Below are 23351 nucleotides of genomic sequence, written 5' to 3' on the forward strand. Positions count from 1 at the left end.
AAATCAAACATCATTCTGCTCAAGCCATGCCCACTAACCCATCAGAACGAGTATGCAAATTAACTCCAACCAAAATGGCTGCAGCCACAGAGGGCAGTTAGAGGCTTGGGTTTCCTGGGGAATGGAGGAAGCAAAGCTTTCTGCCTACCCTGGCTGGCCTAGGCCTCCACCCAAGGCTATAAAGTTTCAATTATAGAAGATACATAAAACCAAACAGAAGTGGTGGCAGCCAGAATGAGCAGCCAGTTTGGCTCTGATCCAGGCTACAAAGTTTCAATTGTAGAAGGTAAATAAATTCCAGATATCAGGGCCTCCACTTGGGTTGCCAGGGGCCATGGCTGGCCTGCAAACCACCACAGGCCTCTGGCCCAGGTCACCCCACACCCCAAGGGAACCCCCACCCTGATCTGGGACACCCTTCAGGGTAAACCAGCTGGCCCCCACCCATGCACCAGGCTCTATCATCTCTAATAAAAGTGTAATATGCAGATGGACCATCACTCCAACACACAAGATTGCTGCTCCTGTGTGGTCAAAGATCCTGTGCCTATGTGGACATAAGATGGCCACCACAAGATCACCAGCAGGGGAGAACAGTTGGGAGGCATCAGGCCCACTAGGAAGGGCAGTTGAGAAGGACCAGGTCTTCAAGGGAGGTGATCAACCAAGTAGGGGAGGGCAGTTAGGAGTGGCCAGGCTGGCAGAGGAGGAAAGTTGGGGGCAAGCTGGCTGGCAGGGGAGCAGTTAGACATCAATAAGGCTGGCATGGGAGTGGTTAGCAGGTGATCAGCCTGGCAGGCAGAAGTGGTTAAGGGCAATCAGGAAGGCAGGCAGGTGAGCAGTTGGGAGCCAGCAGTCCTGGATTGTGAGAAGGATGTCCGACTGCCCGTTTAGACCTGATCCCGGTGGGATCAGGCAGTCGACATCCCTCGAGGGGTCCTAGATTAGAGAAGGTGCAGGCTGGGCTGAGGGACACACCCCCACTGTGTGCACAAATTTTGTGCACCGGGCCTCTAATATTAATTTATAAAAAGCTTGAGGTAGGTATTGTTATTATCATCCCATAGTCACAGAAAAGGAGACTGAAAGACAGAGAGATTACAATATGCTAGCTTGTAACTTTGCCAGCTACTTGTTTTATTAATTTTGTGTTTTCTGTGCCAGTTTCACAAAATACATAGAGACTACTGAGTTGTTTTCTAATTTTGTAGATCAATTTCTGTAAGGTTCTAGAAGAACAAGGGTGACGGTTCAGTTAGTTTGACAATTATGTGAATATGTACATGGGCATAAAAGCCTCAGCTGGTACTTTTCTACTGTTCTAAAGGCACTAGGACCAGCAGCTGTCTGTAAGTGATTTTTAACAGACCATACCACAGACATAAACACATCTCTTCAGTTAGGAACATTCTCATGATCTTGATACTCCAGTTTCTTGGCAATTTCTCAACCCCATTAGTAAACGTGTCCCAATCTCACAAGTGAGGTTTGAGATTTATTTTTCAGTTTGTAATAACAAGGGGGAGATAAATAGCTGAGAAGACCACATCTTTGTGTTGTGTGGGACTTCTCAGTCAGCTGCAGTCGCCAACATGTCTTTCGTCCTTCTCTCTGTCCTCTGGCTCATTGTACAAACTGAAGGTAAGTGCTGATATATTGACATTTTATACAAAAGTCAAATTATTTAATGCATTTTTAAAGTACCCTTAAGAAAGTGGCATGCTCATATTATCCAAACATCACTACCTTTTGTATTTTAGTATATTTATTCAATTTACATAAATTGTGCTCATCGTCAAGGTGTTGTGATTGGCGTAATAATTTAATTAGGATGTCTCTGAAATTTTATCTTGTTCCAAGATTCTACAAGTTCTATATTTTGTTTTGTAATAATAGCAGATAATTAACTTCCAGACCAGAATTCAAGAATTTTCTCGTCATCATCCATGTTATCTTAAATAACATTAATATATCTACCCTGTAAAAAGACAGTAATTTACCTAAATAAACAATTTGTTCAAGTGCTGCACTAGGGTTGATGACAAGGAAGACGTATAAGTAAAAATTAGAGTTGTTAGACATAATCACATCAACAAGCAAAATTAAAAACTAATTGACCAACTGACCAATTAGTATTAGAGTTGGGACTAGATATTATTAAAACCCTCTCTAATTTCAATTTCAGAACTCTTTCCATAATAGGATTCATACTCTTTTTTGATAAAGACTGTTAGTAGTATATTTATGCATGCTCTTTTCTTCATGTGTAGTGAATGCTTCTTAGGATAGCATCACAGCAGAATTTTGAGGGTTCATTAGAAGAGATTTTGTGACTTACTGTTTCCTTTCAGGTTGTCCACGTGAGCCAGATATAGAATTGCCTAAAGTCACACTGACTGTCAACATTTGAGTGAGAATTTGTCTCTAACCATTGAAACTTGTCTGTGAAAATAGAAACACTTAAAAACAAAACTGAATTTCTATGGATAATTGAATGAGTAAAGAAAAAAAATGGATAAAGGTGTGCCTGCCACCTGGTATTAAATCATTTTATAAAGTTTATGTTATGTGATATTTATACCAACCTCTACTTTAGGAAAATAAACTGATAGAAATTGAAATAACTTTTACAAGATTACTTACAAGGTCATTTAGTTAGGATTCAAGTTCAAATTTTGGCTCCAACCTGTTATTTTCTTACTATATGCAACTAAAATAGAAAATTCTCTACATAATGTAATTCCAAGTAAATCTAGAACTTTTAGTCTACATAAACTTTTTCTTCTGGCTCTTTATGCTTTAAAATTGTTCCAACTGAGAATAACAAAAACATTATTTCCTATGAAATCTAAAGTCTGAGAGCAAATGCTAATGAAAGACCATAATGGTTTATTGTTGCACTGAGGAATAAAATAACTGTTAGTAGAATGAAGAATTATCTGTCTATAAAATATGTTTAAATATATTTCTTCATTGATTTCGGAAAGGAAGGGAGAGGAAGAGAAAGAAATATCAATAATGAAAGAGAACCATTGATCAGTTGCCTCCAGCACATCCCCTACTGGGGATTGAACCCACAACCCACGCATGTGCCCTTGACCAGAATCTAACCTGGCACCCTTTCGTCCACAGGTCAACACTCTGTCCATTGAGCCAAACCAGCTAGGGATCTATGATATATTTGATTTTTTCGGGGGAGGGAGTTAGTCAGGGTTTGTACTGCAGAGAGCAAAATACATAAAAAGAAATACAGAGACCACTGAGAACATTAAAAGAACAATTCACACAATTTTGTAGAGGACAATAGAGGAAGAAGAAACAATTACTACAGGAAGAATTCCTGGCTCCCATAAATTGTATTCTAATTCAAAACCTGCCCTTTCTGGGCATAGTGGCCCAGAGTTTACACATATTGGGAGATGTCCAAAGCATTGTTCTATCATCATTATTTCTTTTCAGAACCAGGGGTCAGGAAATGGAGAGCAAAAAGAAAAAAAACTTTGTTTTCCAAGTTCCAGTAGTAAGAAAAACTTGTTTTTAATGTTTATTTTCTCAATGAGAATACGGTCGCCCAGGCCATTTTAACAAACCAACCAAGCAAAACCAAAACAAACTCCTTCAGTATTTTATATCACTATTGTCTCTTTTTCGTTAGCAACAGCCATAAGGAAAGTACCTGAATTTGAAGGCTATGAGGTAGTTCGTCCTAAAAAACTGCACATTTTGCACAAAAGAGAAATACAGAACAACCAGACAGAGATACATGGTAAAGAGGTAAGTAATGTAAATGACTGTGGGTTTTACAATCATCTGAAGAGACAAAAAGAGCCTTTTAACTAATAGAAGTGATGTCATAGTTAACATCTCATGGTTTAATCTTCATCCAGGAGAGAACATGGAATTTATTAGAATGCTTTTACAATTAAGCACCAGAAAGAGAGTTAACTGCCTTATTTGATCAGAAAGAATAAAGTTACTTAGGCATTTCTTCAAGTTTCTGGTATGGAGGGAAGGGACAGGAAAAAAGGAGCCCAGGAAAGGCAGCCATTTTTTACACTATTCCTTGCCAAGCTCCTCAAACCCTTTTCCTCCCTTCCTCCCCTTCCCAAATGAATTGCCTTTTCCTTGGCTATTTTGTCTATAATGGATAACTGAACATTATTTTATTAGTAAGATTTTTTAATTGTACTAAGGATGTTTAATTTTTTTACTATTACATTATTGCAAATATTTCCGTCAGTTTATAGTTTTTACTTTATATAACTACTAGAGCTGGGTACATGAATTCATGCACTGGTGGGGTCCCTCAGCCTGGCCTGCACTCTCTCGCAATCTGGGACACCTCAGGGGATGTAGTAGAGCTGGTTTTGGCCCAATCTCCATAGGTCAGGCCAGGGGACCCCACCAGTGCACAGATGGGCCTCTAGTATGATATAAGATCTTTGAATAATCTCTTCTCGCCCTCCCCCCTCCCTCCTTCCCTCTGAGATTCATTAGTCTGTTATATGTTTCCATGCCTGTGGTTTCTGCTCCTGCATTGAGCATCTGCCCCCTGCTGCTCAGTGCATGTCTTAGCTACCGGATGGTCAGCCAGTCACTTAGGCATATATATATATATATATATATATATATATATATACACACACATACATATGCAGGGGAGTTGATTTTCTATAGCATATATGGTTTTATTTTATAGTAATAAAATATGTGCCTTATTATTAACCCATTAGTAATCCATTAGTGACTGTCTACTGTACATGGGGCAAATGATTAGTCCGTATCTCACATTAGTTTAAATTAGATTAGTTTAATCTCTAAGTATCATTACCGTGTCATTGTACTTTTTTGAAATCCATCTAAATACACAATTTACATTACTTTTACATCTTATAAAGGCACAAGAGATATATTACTTTTACACATTATAAAGGCACGAGAGATATGCTTTTGTCTTAAATGCACTTGCAATTACTCTTCTATATGACATATATTATTATATTGTGTTTATTTTAGCTAGACTCAGAAATATAAATTGATATTGTATAATTACATTTTTAAGGAAAAATATGAACCTGAACTTCAGTATCAGATTACATTAAATGGAGAAGTCGTTCTCTACCTACAAAAAACCAAGTAAGTTAATTGTCTCAAAGTTTAATCAGTGATTTGTATTAAGAGAATATGGAAAAATAAATCTTGAGACCTTATTTAGTGTAATTTTAGGTAAAGTTCAGCAAGTACATTGAGTTTTAGATGTTTTAGATGCATTTGTGCTAATGTTATCTCAGATATGTTGATGCTTTCCTAGGAAATTACATGTAAATTGTAAAGCAAAGAGAGCTGCTCATATAAATGACATTCTTCCCTGATTCTTCTTAGAATTTGCAGAAATTCTTTTCTGCCCAGATACACTTTAAACCTTTGATATGACTTTCCATTACTTTTATAAGAATGAATGCCCCACGTTCATTCAGGGCGCACAGCCTTCAGGTTGATCCCAGGGATGGGCCTTCCCAAGTTCTATAGCAGTCAATAAAATTCTCTCAAAGTGCAGCGGTCCTTTGTACATATATGTGTGACCCAGCACCCTTCAGGAATCCTGTGAAGCATCTGTCCTTTGTGCAAAGAATCCCCAAATAACTCATTTTGAGCATAAATAATCTGCAGTCACAAGGCAGCAAAGGCCATTTCTTCCCTCAGATTTAACAGGTACAGTAGCTAATGCTTTGATTTGCATCAGCAGCAGAGTTCCAATGTTGGAAAAAAATCGGTGGCTCAGAATGTCAACACCTTCTCAGTGTAGACATAATTGCTTTAGTGCCAGAAATTAGGTCAGGAGTATTAATTAGCCTTTATTAGCACAGGGAGTGTTTTATGCAACTTTCTGCTCTCTTCAGGCATCTGCTGGGGCCAGACTACACTGAAACTTACTACTCACCCAGAGGAGAGGAAATCACCACAAGCTCTCAGCACATGGTAGGTTTTGAACACTTTCTGGGACTCTTTCTGGATCTGCCACTTATGCTGTAAGATTCATAAGTCCAAGAACAACTTAAAAAAAATGTTTGAAGAACTTGAAAGCAGTTGCTTATCTATCCAATGAGTCAACAGATTTAAAAAGCATAGGCAGCATTTTTAAAAGGTAGAAGAATTAGGAGGCTTCCAAGTGCTGCATTTTTTTGAAGTAAGCAAAAGTCTCTACTTTTTTCCTAAACTGTCTTGTCTGTAGGTTAAAAATAGTTTCCTCTATAGGTTTTAAAATGTCCTGAAACTATTTACTATTTTCTGATGACACATGCATTTATCCTGAAGTCAACAATGGAATATAAATTATTTCATTAATATAGTGTATATCTGGTTAAAGCACCACCCTACAAATTATGCCAAGGCCTAGATGTCAGACATAAATAATCAATGCCGAAGAAAGAACAGAAAAAGATCACAAAAAGGTTACTCGGGGAGTATTACCAAGTTAAGTGAGTTTCTCAGAGCCACCCCCATAGCATCTCCAATGTGTGTATCTCTAAAAAATGCCACGGATAAGACTTCTGCCACAAAATGTCTCTTTCTGTCCTACTCACATGGAAATTCTCATCTCATGTACATCTGCCTGGATTCTTGCTAACACTGACCTCCAAGGAAAGTATCTGATGATAAATTAATTCATATGCAAGTGCATGGCTGATATTTTCACGTGGTACAATCTTCTATGAGAAAGTGTTTATGATAACAAGATTTCTTCCAAAGGAAATGTAAACACTAATGGAATGTCAACCCTGAGAAAAGTCAGTTTATTTTTTAATAGGAGGTTATTCATTGGCTTTCTTAAAATAGTCTACAAAAGTGACCCCTATTTTGCTCAGATGGATCTCACCTGAGCAAAATTTCTAAATTTTTAGTTTTAGAGAAATTCTCAGGGATTTTGATGATACTAAAGAAATTCCACTAATACAGCAATTACTACAGTAAGGGAGAACAATTATTATGAGGGCTCAGGAGGGTCGTGTGGTGTTTTAAGGACCCTAGAATCTAGAAAAACGTGTACCCCATTTTATTGATGTGGTATGTACAGTGTCTTAGGAACTCAGCAAAGGGAGCCAAATTCTCACAAGTTGTCCCTCAACTCTGAGCGTTCTCTGGGAGTGCTGAGGACCCCAGGCCAGCTGGCTACTTCTCGGCTATAGCGTGCACTTTCAGCAGGAGCCCACTCAGGTTCAGCCTTCCTGGACTTTCCTTTAGTGCCAATAGCATCAGAAAGACAGCCCAGTCATTCAATAGGGCTCAGTTCCAGGGTTGGTGGTGGAACAGTTCATAAAACCTCTGAGCTTCCCACTGTGCTTATTTCTTGGAATTGGTCTGGCCACGGTCACTACTCAAAGACCTTTCCTACACATTCAAGATAACAGCTTCCACCACAATTATGACCTATTTATTCTTATAGTTAATTTTTTCCCCTTTTTTCCAACCATAGGAACACTGCTACTATACAGGACACATCCTGAATGATAAGAATTCTGTTGCCAGCATTAGTACTTGTAATGGGTTAAGGTAAGAACTACTCCCCAGAATATTAAACATCAACCATCATTGTATTACACAGGTAAATGTCTTCCTGGATATTGTGTCTGATACTATATTGGTTAAATGCTTCCATCAATAGTATGCTGACTGTATCATCCTTACAATCATTTTATAATCTGCTGATCCAGTAAAAGTTAGTCCTAGCAATATTTAAACATGATGCTATACTATGGACCTTGATGAGATCTGGATCCATTTTCACATTGACCAATCCCACTCCCTGAAGACATTGTTTCATTTTGTCAGAGTCTACTTTGCAATTGTCATGATGACACACACTTTGAAAAAAAAATTGTGTATGTGCGTGTGGTATTTATCCTTATTTAAAAGGTAATTCTTGCCGAAACTAGTTTGGCTCAGCGGATAGAGCATCAGCCTGCCGACTGAAAGGTCCCAGGTTCGATTCTGATCAAGGGCATGTTCCTTGGTTGCTGGCACATCCCCAGTAGGGGGTGTGCAAGAGGCAGCTGATCAATGATTCTCTCTCATCGATGTTTCTAACTCTCTCTTCCTCTCTCTTCCTCTCTGCAAAAAAAAAAAAAAAAATTAAAATAAAAATAAAAAAAATTAAGAATATATATATATTAAAAAAGATAGATAGATAGATAAATAAATAAATAAATGGTAATTCTTACCAATTAGGAAAACTTTGGAAAGTAAGAAAAACCAAATAAGAAAATAACCACCATGGAATGTTACCTCTGTGTGATCACTATTGTTAACATTTTGTCCCATTTTGCAGCTTTTTGTGCATATAGACAGATATACCTCTTATGTGGCTGAAATATGAAATAAAACGCACATAATTGTTCTTCTCACATACCACAACATCAAAGCCTTTTCCCTTATTATAAGATACTTTCACAAATGAAACCTTAAATGGTTATGTAAGCTTTGTAATACTCCATCATATGGATTCAACTTTCTATTTCTGAAAGAATTTTATTACTACAAAGTGGAATTCTTTAAACTACTAGTTCCAAACTGTTCCTTGGGCTAATCTGTTCATCATTCTTTCTCTTCCCTGGGGTTCTTGGTATTTATATACTTCTTTAGTTTATTCTCCCTTGTTTTTCTAAGACATGTCAAGAAATATATGTTAAATGTATGGACAAATTTTACTTTGGTATAGCTTCATCTTAGTAATTATTGTTCACAGTTATCTGAGTAAATAAAACAGGCTCTATTTTAGTATTGAAAAATACTGATTATCTCTTAAATTGGGGGAAAAAAAATAGCCAAAAGCCAATGAATCAGTACTGTGTCTGTGAGTTTGGGATGGAGGGAGAGGTGTTAATCCATTCTGGTCAGTATGTGCAAATGTGGCAGAGAACCCTCAAACAGGAGTCTCTGTTTCACAGGGGATTCTTCACACATCGTGATCAAAGATATATGATCAAGCCCCTGAAAAGCACAGACCAAGAAGAACATGCTGTCCTGACATATAACCAGGAGGAGACAGATCCGGCGAACCACACCTGTGGGATAAAAACTGTTGGCAGAAAACAAGGCCGCATTCGGACCGCTAGGTCACTCAATAGCTCAGAGGTAAATGTAGCTTTCCTATGTCACCATTTCTTTCCGTAGGCTCGGCAATGACGTGTAATAGACTGCTGTGCTCAGCAATGACTGGTACAGGAAAACCTGTGATTTATTTACATATTGATCAATTTAATTTTCCTCTGAAGAAAAAATAAACCTCTTTATAAGCTTCCCAACTTTTAGGGTAAAGATTATTATTAACGATGTTCTTTTACTCTGCGTAAAGGAAGAAAACTTTCTTCGGGCTGAGAAATACATTGATCTCTTTTTGGTGCTGGATCATGCCTTTGTGAGTATGAAATATGTGTGCTTCTTGTCAAGTTAAGCCAACACTTAAGTTTTCTTATCGGCAAACACAAACATATTATTCTGGCTGAAAATGCGGTGCTTGTCCTCCTAATGGTCTTATCTATTCTACCTGTCTTGCCAACAACAGTTTTTGCTCATCCACCCCCTTTAATATTCAAAATAGTCATATATTATAAATATTCTAAATACCAGAATACCTACAGGAGATCAAGCACAGTACTGAAAATATTGAATAGGTTATTAAGTTATTTTTAAATTTTTACTATATTATGTAAATATAACGTAGACCCAAAGTTATATTTTACAAGTTATATTTCTATACTTAAAAAATACCAGAATCAGTGCTTCTAACTAGGTAAGTATTATTTTATAATCAAATTTTAATAAGATTGAATTGGCTTAAAACATTTAAATCATTAATTTGTCTTATTCAATGTAAAAATGGAAGAAACTAAAAGTTTACATCAATGCCTAATTTTTATCTTACCAATAAAATCTTACATTTGAAATACAATTTGTTGAAACACAAAATCTTATGTAAGGTAGGTTATGGAATAAATGGACATTTGTTTGCATCAAAATGTGTAATTTTCCTTAAAATGTGTACATCTATATTTCATCAACTTTCTCACTATAGTTTGAGATTTTAATCATGCTTGATATTTTGTATTTTACAGTATAACCTGTATAAGGGAAATCTAACTTCCATAAGAAGCTTTGTGTTTGGTGTGATGAACCTACTCAATGTGGTAAGATATTTGTCCTGTAAACATGTGACTCCACACTGGGACCTGAGGCTTCCCTATGGTTTTACCAAGTTAAGGAGTTGGGAGGATCACAATGGTTTAAGGTCAGCAGTTTTGAGAAATTTAGCAGCTAAGGATAAATATTAAGGTCAAATCATATATATTGTAGCAAAGGCAACTTTGAGAATTTCATTTTCAAAATGAGTTACATGTATCCATCATTTGTGGTCAGCAAAAAGATCTAAAACATAAAAGATGTCTCAATTTTTTTATGAAAAAAAAATGCTCCTTCCACAGATTTATAACACCATAGATGTTCAAGTGGCCTTGGTAGGCATGGAAATCTGGTCTGATGGTGATAAGATAAAGGTGGCACCCAACGCAGGCGTCACCTTTGACAACTTTCTGAATTGGCACCGCTCTAACTTGGGGAAAATGAGGCCCCATGACCATGCTCAGCTACTCAGGTGAGCATACATGTCCAGGGCCAGGCATATAGTTACCCCAAAGGTTTCTTGGCAGAGTTTACTTGTTGAGATACACAACCCCAACCACTTATCAGAGAGCTTGAAGTTCTACTCTTAGCAATTCACTTGTGAAATTATTAGACCTGTGTGAGATCACTAAAATTGATTCAAGCTTTATAATTCTATGGAATACGTTCTTGGATAAACTAAAGAACTTATATACTTACGGTATATGTATAGCCCATGGACACAGGCAATAGGGTAGTGAAGATCTGGGGTGGGGGTGGGATGGGGATGGGGAGAAGCTGAGAGGAGATGGGTAAAGGGGGAGGGAATGGGAGATATCAGTAATACTATTAACAATAAAAAAATATATATATATATGTATATGTATTTAAAAATAATTTTATGGAATAATATAAGCTTTTCTGGACCCTAGTAAATATAAAAAGGGTAGGGTAACAATGGAAATCTAAAACATAACTGGCAACAGCTAATGGTGCTAAAGACTCAGGTTATGACTGTGTACCTGTAACTTTCATACAGTGGAATTGGCTTCAACAATCGACGTGTCGGGCTGGCAGCCTCGAATTCCATGTGTTCCCCAACTTCGGTTGCTATTATTGAGGTTTGTAAACTTATAGTAAAGCTCTCTGTGGTCTTATATCCTCTCTATGAGAACCAGCATAGTGCCTTTTATAAAGTTGGTACAATGGGCATTTGCTGGGTCAGCAAATAAAGGTAGACATAAAACTACTGATGCACCATGGTCCTTGGATGAAAGAACCGAATATTTCCTTACATTGATTCTTCCAGAAGGCTTAACTCTTCAGTTGGTATTAGGAAGTAAGAGCAGGAAGGTTAGGAGAGAAAGAGAATTCAGGTGTTCTCTGTGGCCGAAAGTATTGATGGCCAGAGAGGTCAGACAAGATGCATGTTGGTGCGATGTGGCCAGCCACTACCAATGTCAATAGCTGGAGGCCTCTGGATACATAGAATGGTGTCTTTTAGTACTTCCTATGAAGAATGTATTAATATAACCAGGGCTTACTGAGAAATTATCATAGCAAATGTTTATTAAGAACTGACTCCGTGGTTGATTCACAGGAACCAACCATTTCAATTGTTTACTCACATTTTACAATGCCCAATGGCAGGAAAAGAAATTTAATGACTATTTTTTTATTTGTCAAACTATCGTTTTATTACTGAACATAGAATCAATTAAGAGCTAACTGGATCAACAAAGAAATAACAGATGTTTGCATGTTTTTAAGGCTAAGAAAAAGAATAATGTGGCTCTTGTCGGAGTGATGTCACATGAGTTGGGTCATGCTCTTGGTATGCCTGATGCTCCATATAAGACTAAGTGTCCGTCTGGGAGTTGTGTAATGAGTCAATATCTGAGGTGAGACTTTGTCACCCTAAAGGAAAAAAATACATGTTTCTTAAATCCTAAAAAATTCAGATTGGTGTATAATTGGATGGGTATATTTTTGTTTTTATTATTTTGTGATTTTGTTTTTGTTTTTTTTGTGTGTGTGTGTTTTTTTTTTTTCCAAAGGGTTATGTATCCCATTAATTCACCCTCAAGCCTCTTGATGCATAAGTTTTACTAGTTATTAGGGCTCATTATTTAAGAATTTTCAAATATACCAAGATAGAGCATAAGTTTGGTGACTATGTTATGTTAATTTTAAATACTATATTTTTAAAAATATGTATCTAATTAAGATGATTAGAATTATCTTCATCAATCAGTCAATCAATTTTTTCTATTATTAATTACCTTCTGGAACCAGATGCTTGCAAGGTCTTGGGGGGAAAAAACAAAGAATAAAACTAATTCCTGAACATAGAACATAGAAGTCTGCAATTACTTCCTTTCCCTATGTTATTGTTATCACTTAGTGCTCAGCGCTCAGTGGCTAAATAAGCTAAAGACAACAAATGGTGAAGCTCCAGCCAATTAGTACAGTACTGAATCCAGGCTGGAATTTAAATTACTTTAGTGTTATAACTGTCTAGAAAAAACAGTTTTCCAACCAGCATAGTAGCATGCTCTGTCACCTCCCCCACGTAACACAGGGCAGGCCTAGACAGAACTAAATTTAGAATTTCCGTTGAGGTGGAAATAGTTTCAGACAAGTCAGGTTCTCACGTTTGTGTATCACAGTATATCATGGTATCCCTGATTGTTTTCTGCTTACAGTTCAAAATTCCCAAAGGATTTCAGTCCATCCTGCCGCTCACATTTTGAAAGATACATTTTATCTCAAAAACCAAAGTGCCTGCTGCAAGCACCAATTCCTAAAAACATAATAACAAGACCAGTGTGTGGGAACCAGCTTCTGGAAATAGGGGAAGAATGCGACTGTGGCTCTCTTCAGGTATGGAAATGTCCATGGTTTCATAAACTTATTAGAGTGATTGTGGCTCACCTGTTTTCCTCCCTTTTCCTTTTCTAAAAAAAAAAAGGGGGAGGGGGGGCAAGAGGGGGTTCATGGAAATTTTTTTCTATAGACAAGCTCGGAATCATAGTAAAAAGATTTGCACTGACTTTAGGGATCTTTTGAAAAGCATTTCAAAAGCCAGGATACGGTTATGACATGATTGTATGAAGTTCAATGCAAAGAGGTAACTCATTAACTATAATGTGTCACTTAGGAGCTTTCCTAAATGTATCAGTCAGGAATCCTGTGCCACGTAGTCCCAGTGGATCATCTGTTGACCCATCTCAGTTCCTCCCCATGGAGAGAGTTGGCTGTCTCTCATGCAGCCAATATGTAAACCCAGAAGTGAATAAAGTGGAAAAAAAAGAAAAAAAGAACAAACTTGTAAAAATGGATTATTAACATTGTGTATCTAAGATAATAGCTCTAGGTCTGCTGATGTCTGTAAAATCTAATCCCTTGGAGGCATCAGTGTATTCTGGGGAATTTTTGATAGGATGTTTGCTAACACTCCATGTGAAGTTTGCAAAAGAGAGCATTCCGGTGGTGTGTTTTTGGTTGTTGTTATGGGTTTTTGTTTGTTTTTTTTAAGCAATCTTTTACTTTTAAGACTAAAATAATGAGTTAATATTTGAAGAGATTTCCTATGTGTCAGTCTACATAATGCTTTTGTATATACTAGCACAACACCTCCTTTATTATTCACAACAAACCTGTTAATCACAGCAAACCTACTAAATAGGTTTTGCTATGATCCCAAATGAGAGAAGAAGCAGTGAGGCTCAGAAAGTCTGAGTAACTAGTTCCAAGGATACAAATCTAATAATCATCCCATTGCAATGCAAGATTTACCCATTGCTTTAAGGGGTCTTATTAAAAAGGGGAAGGCACAAAGTCTCTCTGTGCTTCAGCATATTTAGCCAGAAATGTTAAGCTGTTGAATTGTATTAGGAGATTACATAGAATAACTTAATTATTTATAACAAATATTCCAAATATTTTATTAATTGTAATGAGATATGGAGTGTTAAAGTGATTGCTCCAACTCCCATATAGCTGCTCAAGCAAGACAAGTAAAGTTGTTCATAACCCTAGCTACTTCTAATCCCAGCAGGCAAATGGCATACATAGTATGTATACTTTATATAGTACTCTTAATGGAATAATCCATTTTCCCATGATCTAATGTGCCATTTTTAAAATATATATATTTAAGTGTTTTCTAGGTTTTAAAAGTAGTCATTCTGCCCTAACCGGTTTGGCTCAATGGATAGACTGTCAGCCTGTGGACCTGAAGGTCCCAGGTTCGATTCCAGTCAAGGGCATGCACTTGGTTGTGAGCACATCCCCAGTAGGAGATGTGCAGGAGGCAGCTGATTGATGTTTCTCTCTCATCAATGTTTCTAACTCTCTATCCTTCTTCCCTCCTCTCTGTAAAAAATCAATAAAATACATTTAAAAAATAATAAAATTAATAATGCTATCTGTCTAGATATCATACCACAGACATCATGCTATTTTTAGAATTGTAATACAATGCATTTTAATATCTTTTACAGTAACTCTCTTCATATCTATCATCTCTTTATAATCTATCCATACAGAATTTGTATAGCAATTCTTTAATGTTAGTTTTTCCATATAACTCTGGGTATTCTTTTTGTCAGTTTGCCCACAAATACAACTGAGATTCAGATTGAAATTCATTAAATTCATATTTCACTAAAAGCCACTGGCATTTTCACAATATTAACTATTGTCATAAAAGACAATTTGCCTGGAAAGTTCTTCAGAAAAGTTATATATAAAGTTCTCCATGTAATTCTGACACATTTTAAAGGTTTATTCTGAAGTATTTTCTTTTTGTTGTTATTAGTATGTGTAAAGTTTTTTTTAAATCTTTGGTTCTAATTTATTATGACTTTTTATGTTATTTGGTTATTATTTTAAACAGCTATCTTAGTGACTTAGCCAATATTTTTAGAGTTGAACCTATTTTTTTTTTTCCAGGTCAAGAATTTTATGACATACAAATAGTGAAAATGTGATTTATGTTACAATTATTACACTTTTATATCTTTTTCTTGTCTCATAACTTTTACCACCATTTCCATATAAATGTAGACTACAAATAATCCCTGTCTTATTCTTTATTTTATTAGACATATTTGCTGTATATCAAACAGACTTTCTTCATCATAATGATACACAATTCTGTTCACAGTTTTTTTGTATGTTTAAATAATGCCATAATGGTTACTGAATTTTTACCACCTAGTTTTTTCCATCTATCACAATAACAGTTGTTTTCTTTCTAAGTTTCTTAATGTGATTAATTATGTTACTCTGTTTTGTGCAGTTGAGACACCCTTGCCTATTGGCGAAAAACAAAACAAACAACTACATAGTTGTAATTGAGAGTTATTATATTAATAAAATGATGCTTAACTAATGTTTTATTTAAGTTTTTTTTGCATTTATATCCATAAATGAGAATAGTGTCTGTGTGTTAATTACCAGTTCTCATTATCAGTGTTATGCAATCTTGGTAAAACAAATTGAAGATTGAAAATATTTTTTTTCTCTATCTTCAGTGTTTATAGCATAAAAATATTCTTCCTTGAAGTTTTAAATGAATTTACATGATAACATCCAGGACACATTTATTTGGGGTGATTCTTGAATAGTTCAATTTTTGTCCTTTTAAGAGGTAGTTTCTATCACTCTTAAATTTTTTAATTTTTAATTTTAAGAAATCTTCATTGTTAAAAGTATTACATATGTCCCCTTTTCCTCCCATTGACTCCTACTAGACCAACCCATTACCCCAGACCTTTACCACTTGTACAGCAGAATAATTTAATTTAAAAAGTGAATCGTTATTGCCATCCTGTGCCCGAATTCCTCAGAGGAAAGTGCTGAGCCCACTTTCCACTGTGTGTGCTTTAAAGGAATGCACCGATCCTTCTTGTGAGGCCGTGACCTGCATGCTGAAACCTGCCAATGACGCTGACAATGGAGAAGAGACTCTGATGTAAGACCTTTATTTTCTTTCTTTATTTGTCAAACATTTTCTCACTTTTATTTCGTATGTAAGAAAGATGTGACACTGAGTTCTATAACCTATTAAAACACAATTTTTACAGTTAAAAATGACAGCCTCAAGAAGGAAAAAATAAGCCATCATTATGAACAAAAATAACTAACACACTAATGAGAAAATGGCTATGTTGTCATCTGTGAGATTAGGACTGCTGAAATATGTGCTAAAAATTGCTTACATTTTCGTAAGGTAGTGATGAGTTTAATGTTAGCTAAGGTAAGAGAAGAAACATTCATTTTATTTTATTTTATTTATTAACTTGACCGGGGTGTCATTGGTTAATACAATCATGTAGGTTTCAAGTGTACATTTCTATGATACATGATCCATATGTTGCATTGTGTGTTGATGTCAAAGTCAAACCATCGTTGGTCACCATACATTTGGCCCCCTTTCCTCTGGTAACCACCATACTGCTGTCTGTATCTGTGCATTTCAGTTTTATATCCCACACATGAGTGAAATCATATAATATAGTTCTTCTCAAAGTCAATCATGTTGTCACAAATGGCCGTATTTCATCTTTTCTCATGACTGAATAGTATTCCATAGTATATCTTGTACCACATCTTCTTTTTCCCAACCTCTATCAAAGGACACTTTGGTTATCTCCATGTCTTGGCCACCATGAATAATGCTGCAGTAAACATAGGGGTGCATATATCTTTGTGAATAAACGTTTACAAGTTTTTTGGGTAGGTACCCAGAAGAAGGATTGCTGGGTCCTATTAAAAAGTTCATATAAAAAAAGCCCTAATTGATGAACAAATTTATTCTTGGTTAAGAAATCATAGTTGTAATTTGTGAGGTAGTCAGGAAAGCAAAAAAAAACAAAAAACCCAAAACTAAAAACACATTATAGGATTTTATAATTTTATTTCTTTTTTTAAAAAAGTATCTTATCTTTTTACTAAAATATAGTTGTTATTTATTTTATAACTGGAAGTTTGCACCTTTTATTCCCCTTCTACCAAACGAAACAAACAGAAACATGCTTAATATATACAGATACAAGCTGATGGTTGCCAGAGAGGAGGAAGAGGAGAAAATGACTTGAAAAATATGTTGCTCCTTTTAAAGTGTCTCAAAAAACTGTACTGCACATATTATTTTTGTGCTTTTTACAATCCTGTGTGAGCTGGGTGAGGGAACCCAATTGCTCTGAATAGGATGTGTGTGTTTTTTTCAGTGGAAAAAAAAATCATCTCTAAATCTAAAAATGGTAATAACAACAAAAACCATACATTACAGGGAATAAACTTATTATTCCTACTCCTCTTTCATGAATATTTTCTGTACTTGAAACTAGAGGGAGATTCCAAAAATAATTAAATCAATCTCCATTGACTGACCTTCTCAGGAAAGGACTGGCAGGGGAATAGACAAGAAGCATCACCTCATTATTTACAGAATACTGTGTACCGTGGCTTGCTGAAGCCCTTTTGCGGGCCACTCTGGAAGAAAGGCTAGAAATTGTGCCCATCTTCTAACTCTGTCAAAAAATGGAGCAAAGCATTGCAAAAAATATCATTTTGATTCTTTAGGGGTTTGGGGTGATGGGTGGGCATGTCCCACGGCTGGGCCCAGATCGACAATTTAGTAACTTGCAACAATAATTGAACTTGAATTCAGGAAACTTAAATTCTTTTCTTAGTTCCATCCAACATGAACTGTGGGACTTTCAGCCAAGTTTACTCCTGTAAAATCGACCAAATGATATTGTCTCTCAGTAGGGTTGTTAATATTATTTAAACTCCATACATGTTAAGTATCATGATTACATAATATTTTGTATTTTATACTAACCATGGCTTCCAAACTTTTTATCTTTTAGTCATTGAATGAATTAAAAAATCTACTTGAGATGCTACCTGCCAGGACAAGAGTCAAGAAATCTAAACATACCAGAATTCTTATGTATGTTCACCTTTGCTCTTAGATGTATTTTGCTTTTTATTTGTCATTATCCTTTCTACATTTTTGCCAGTCCAGGTAACAGGGAAATAGAGGTGCTTAAAGAAATTGCCTGTTTCCTAAGACCTAGATTTTAATGCATTTTTAAGGATCATGAAGCTGTTGTTTAGCTTGTCTCTTTGGAAATCAAAAGAAAGTAGCTCTTGAGAAAAATACCTTAAGACATACCAAGAAATTATTCAGAGTCAATCCAGAATTGTAAAAGTACAGGGACCTGTATTTTTTTTTTTAATGTTCTGTTTTTAAAAATACATTTTATTGATTTTTTTACAGAGAGGAAGAGGGAGATAGAGAGTTAGAAACATCAATGAGAGAGAATCATCGATCAGCTGCCTCTTCCACACCCCCTACTGGGGATGTGCCCACAACCAAGGTACATGCCCTGGACCGGAATTGAACCTGGGACCTTTCAGTCAGGAGGCTGACGCTCTTTCCACTGAGCCAAACCAGTTTCTTCCAGGGGACTTGCATTTTAACCCCACTTTCATTTTATTAGTTTATAACCCATGAAAAAAATAACATTGGGAGTTGATGAACGAAACCTTTGGTTCATGTGTCACTTATTATTACTCCTTTGTCTTCTACTTGCCTTGCTCTTAGAAATGTGGTATTTTTCAATATTAATGTAAAGAGCAATTAAATATAAACATTTTTAATTGTAGCATGCATAATCCTTTCCCCATCACAGATAATGTTAATCTTGAAAAGTCTACATTTTTTTTACATTTTAATTCAGCCATCAAGAAATGCTTTGTTCACCTATTGACTTAATAAACCATAATGTCAATGAATAAAAACACAACTTTTTGAAGCTTTCTGTGAGTTAATTTTCTACAATGAATACTTTCAAACTTTGTTGTGGGTTTCCATTAGGTGTTAAATCCTCTAGTAATTAGACATTATTCTCTCTGGTCATTTGCTAGGCGGTCCATCTTGTGTGTGTGTGTGTGTGTGTATGTGTGTGTGTGTGAATCCTCATGATGATATTTTTTCCATTGCTTTTTATGGAGAGTGGAAGGGAGAGATGAAAGGAGAAAGAGAGAGAGGAACACTGATGTGAGAGAGACACATCAACTGGGTGCTCTAGCATGAGCACCAAGTAGGGGTAAGGTGTGGACCCGCAGCCCAGGTACATACCCTTGACTGGAAATCCAACATGCACCACTTTGGAGTGCAGGCCGACTGAGCAACACCCACCAGGGCCTTCCCATCGTCTTTTAATGCTCAAAATGAAATGACTTGAGGCCAATCACACAAGAGACTAGACTTCTCTCTGAGGTTTTTCTCTCTAAATACATTTCAACAGTTATTTTTTTTTTAATTACTGACATTTTCATCCATGCCTGTGCTGGGAGAACAGGGACTTAGACATACTTCTAAAGACTGGGCTTTGAAAGGAGCAGCCTTTCAGAAGGCCCTGGCTGCTGTCTCCCCTTCCATTACCTTGGGGTTATTGGGGGTTTTGGCACTACAAGTGTCAGGATTGGAGCTGAGGTCAGAGCCACTGATAGCTGGCTACAGCCCCAAAGCATGTTTATCTCCCCTGCCCACTGTCTGGTACAAACTTCCAGCCAATCCCTCCAAGGAAAAACACATGTTTCTTTAGGAATATTTCCCTTCTACCTCAAAATTAGGTAGAGGTTTCTTACAGTCAAACTGCCTTAGTGGCAAGGATTATAGCCAGTAGTGTCCTGGAGACAGCTTATACTGGCTGGTTAGTGCCCATTGTTAAATTCTCAGGAATATCATGAGCTGGTTATGAAATACAGCCATTACTAAGAATCAACCTGCAAATATTTATAATTAAACCAGAAGCCTGGTGCACAAAATTCAAGCAAGAGTAGGCCTTCAGAACCACCGCGGAAGCTGCGATTTCTCCCTAATAGTCAGGGCCGCTGCCCCCATCTTGCGGCTACAGCTCTGGCTTCATCCAGAAGGTCATCCAAAAGGACGTCTGGTCAATTTGCATAAAACCTGTCTTAGTCAGAATTATCCAGATAGACAGATTATATTTTTTATTTAAATGATATATATATGAGATACACTGATTGATTATGACAAATTAGCTCAGGTGGTTATGAATGTAACCGGACAAACAGTGGATCCATGCTGCCTATCACTACTCTAGCCAATTAAGCAGAGATGGGGCTGAATCATATATGTGTGTTTATTCCAACATTGCCCACAGTATGGGAGAGGAGCAAGTTAGCCATAAAAATCTGCTCTTCAATCCTTTATTAGCCAGCTGCTTATCCTGTATAATAGAAACCTAATATGCTAAGTGTCAGGTTGTCTGGTCATCTGTTCAACCAATCAAAGCATAATACACTAACAATATGCTAAGGCCACTCAACCGCTCGTTATGATGTACTTTGACCACCAAGGGGCAGACAATTGACCAGTCAACCATTCACTATGATGTGCACTGATCACCAGAGGGCAGATAGTCTGACCAGTAGTTTAGCTCGTTGAGTGAGACAGGCCAGACACACCCAGGAGCTTCCCACAGTCCCTCCCTAGCTGGCCAACCTTCTATGTCCCTCCCCAGCCCTGATCATGCACAGATGGGGTCACCCTACTTGGCCTGCACACTCTTGCAATCCAGGACCCCTCAAAGAGCCAGTTTTGGCCCAATCCTGCTTAACACAGGAGCTGCCCCCTAGTGGTCAGTGCACTCCCACAGGGAGAAGTTGGACATCCCCTCAAAGGTCCCGGACTACCAGAGGGACACCTCCCCCTCTGCCCCCACCTCCCAGCACCAAGTGCATGATTTTTGTGCATCAGGCCTCTAGTATGGTAGAACTACAAAGGAAAAGTAGGCAAAAGGGCAGTTTTCAGATATGCAAAAGGACTAGGGGTCTTCAAAGGGTTTAGTGATATGCAAGGGCTGGAGAAAAAGCCAAAGGGAGTGCCAAATGGACAATTAACAGGTAAGCAGGCTGTAGGTCTGCAAACAGGGCTGGAGATGATGACCAATCAAAGGGCTGGAAATTCTGGTTTCTGCAACATAATTGTTAATCTTTCTATGATAACAGGCAGCTCCTTACAGGGTGGAAGGCTGCATCTCCAGGTCAGCTCCAGCCAGGTTAGAATGTGACTTCTTTAATCAGAATAAACAATTATGGTTAACAGAGCATGATTAATATTTCTTACAATACTAGTTCCCCAACATTCTATCTCTGCCCCCTTTCATGAAGACTAAGAAGTCCCACAATCTGATATTTGCAAACTGGAGACACAAAGAGTTGATGGTATAATTCAGTTCGAAGGCAGGAAACAAGGTGAGATATCCTAGCTCCAGCAGTCAGGCAGGAAGAAAAAAGGATGACTTCCTCTTTCCTCTGTATTTTGTTCTGGTTAGGCCTCAGCCTTCACCAAGGCCTGGAGTGAGATGCCTTCAGGCAGAATGGGGGTGATGTGAATAATGAGGTGAATTTAGGACCCATTAAATGAGGAAAGACATTTAGGCTAATAGCTATTAGACATTTGTTAACATAAAAATATTCAAACCTAAAATATTTTTGTGAGTTTATTTGAGCCAAACCATCACAATTGCTGGGAAGCAGAACCTCAATGGATTGAGACAGCGCTCCAGAAAATGGCGGGTTACATCTATATTTATAAATTGCAATCAAAGGAAGGGAAGTAGATGGGTTGCATGAGATCCATTAGTGATAGGGTAGACAGGCAAGAGGAAGCAAAAGGGGGGGTAAGGGGGAGCCCCTGGGATTGGATAAAATGTAAAATAATAGACACATACTTAGGTGAGTGCAGGAAAAATTAACATGATAACAATGAAGAAATCTGTGGCATCTGTCCTGGTGCCCAGGCACATCAGGTTGTGCCCCAGGGGGTCCAGAAAAAGGGAAGTTACAAGTTACCTAAACATTTCAAGGGTTTGTTATTACCGATGCCAAAAAACAGATAGGCTCAGTTAAGGTAGAGGTTGACCTTGTCAGAGGTTGCCTAGGATGTAACTACACCATAACTGCTTTTAGGTAAAATTTAATTTCAGACCATCCTTTGTGGTGTCTGTAAGTCTTTGAGTTTGCAAAACCGCCATGCAGGACTCCCCTGAGCTTGTCAGGTTGGCATGCGGCCCTTTTCACCCACACACTGTCCTTAGTTCTTGCCATAAGTCATTTTATTTAATTTTCATATGCTCCCTTTAGTTTAGCGATGTTTCCATTTTTCAGATGATAACATTGACATTCAGAAAGAGTTAACCAATGTCACACAACAAGTAAATGGATGCCTGGAGTTTACCTCAGATATGACATTCTCTTTCTGGGACAGTGCACCGAAGTCTTAGCACCTGAACATTATATTTATTCACTGTATATTTTAGAAACCAATAAGAAAAACTAACAGCTAAAATTTTTAATAAGAAAGTTGTCCATATATTTCAATGGTTATAGCATCAAATCATTTTTTCGGTGTTTTGTATAAATTAAAAGAAGATAAAGTAACAGCATGTAAAATATTTTGGTGCAGAGGGTGGGGATTAATTATACTCTCTTCCCAAGAAGAAGCAAACAAGAACATAGATATGAAAAGGACTACATGAACCAAGCAGCTGGAAGGGCTTTAAAATGTTCTTTTGTTTTCTTTTTCTAGAAACCACTTAAGAAAAGTAGGTTACAGTTAATGTTTCTTCCAACCATCTTACTCCCTGAAGTAGGAAAGTGGAGAGAAGTGAGCAGAAGCAATGTGACTAAGCCAGACCCGGCAGTCTCCTCAGTGTTCAAAGGCATCTTGGTCTTTGTTGTGGTTGCATATAGGCTGATTCCTAGGACTCTCTGGAAACTTCATATCATAACAACTGACCCGGAGAAAATAGATCTGACCTGCTCTTAGTGTTGTTTCATAATTAAAAAAAAAAAAATGTGGCTGCTGCCCTGACTGGTTTGGCTCAGTGAATAGAGTGTTGGCCTGCGGAGTTAAGGGTCCCAGGTTTCGATTCTGGTCAAGGCATGTACCCAGTGGGGGAAGGGAGGGTTTGTAGGAGGCATCTGATAGATGTTTCTCTCCCATGGATGTTTCTAACTTTCTATCCCTCTCCCTTCCCCTCTGTAAAAATCAATAAAATATTTTTTAAACGTGGCTGCTTTCTTGGACTAGAAAAAAACTGAAGAAAGAATCTATATGCTTAGAAACTAGGCTAGAAGGAAAG

General features: G+C 37.2%; 1 protein-coding gene and 1 long non-coding RNA gene across 2 annotated transcripts; one reads left to right on the forward strand and one right to left on the reverse strand.

Annotated features, from left to right (window-relative positions):
• Positions 1-1500: 1500 nt before the first annotated feature.
• ADAMDEC1 (ADAM like decysin 1) lies at positions 1501-18325 on the forward strand. Its single transcript, XM_036450392.2, has 14 exons — positions 1501-1641; positions 3656-3774; positions 5063-5136; positions 5901-5979; positions 7475-7551; positions 8946-9132; positions 9353-9415; positions 10113-10184; positions 10479-10648; positions 11195-11276; positions 11926-12056; positions 12861-13038; positions 16053-16135; positions 18039-18325. Exons 1-14 carry the CDS (start codon positions 1593-1595, stop codon positions 18043-18045), a joined length of 1371 nt encoding a protein of 456 aa, XP_036306285.1. The 5' UTR covers positions 1501-1592; the 3' UTR covers positions 18046-18325.
• LOC118726029 lies at positions 18266-18822 on the reverse strand. The gene is made up of 2 exons (XR_004990196.2): positions 18644-18822; positions 18266-18392 (listed from the first exon to the last, which is right to left on the reverse strand). It is a non-coding gene; the product is annotated as an uncharacterized LOC118726029 (long non-coding RNA).
• Between the last annotated feature and the right edge of the window lie 4529 nt (positions 18823-23351).

The sequence above is a fragment of the Pipistrellus kuhlii genome, unplaced genomic scaffold (assembly GCF_014108245.1).
Source record: "Pipistrellus kuhlii isolate mPipKuh1 unplaced genomic scaffold, mPipKuh1.p scaffold_m20_p_21, whole genome shotgun sequence".
NCBI lineage: Eukaryota > Metazoa > Chordata > Mammalia > Chiroptera > Vespertilionidae > Pipistrellus > Pipistrellus kuhlii.

What these genes read in the sequence shown, in the direction of transcription:
- ADAMDEC1 (XM_036450392.2), top strand. Translation starts at nt 1,593, where the DNA reads ATGTCTTTCGTCCTTCTCTCTGTCCTCTGGCTCATTGTACAAACTGAA. An exon ending in CTCTACCTACAAAAAACCAA is followed by an intron (nt 5,137 to 5,900) that starts GTAAGTTAATTG and finishes TGCTCTCTTCAG; the next exon opens with GCATCTGCTGGGGCCAGACT. An exon ending in GACCATGCTCAGCTACTCAG is followed by an intron (nt 10,649 to 11,194) that starts GTGAGCATACAT and finishes ACTTTCATACAG; the next exon opens with TGGAATTGGCTTCAACAATC.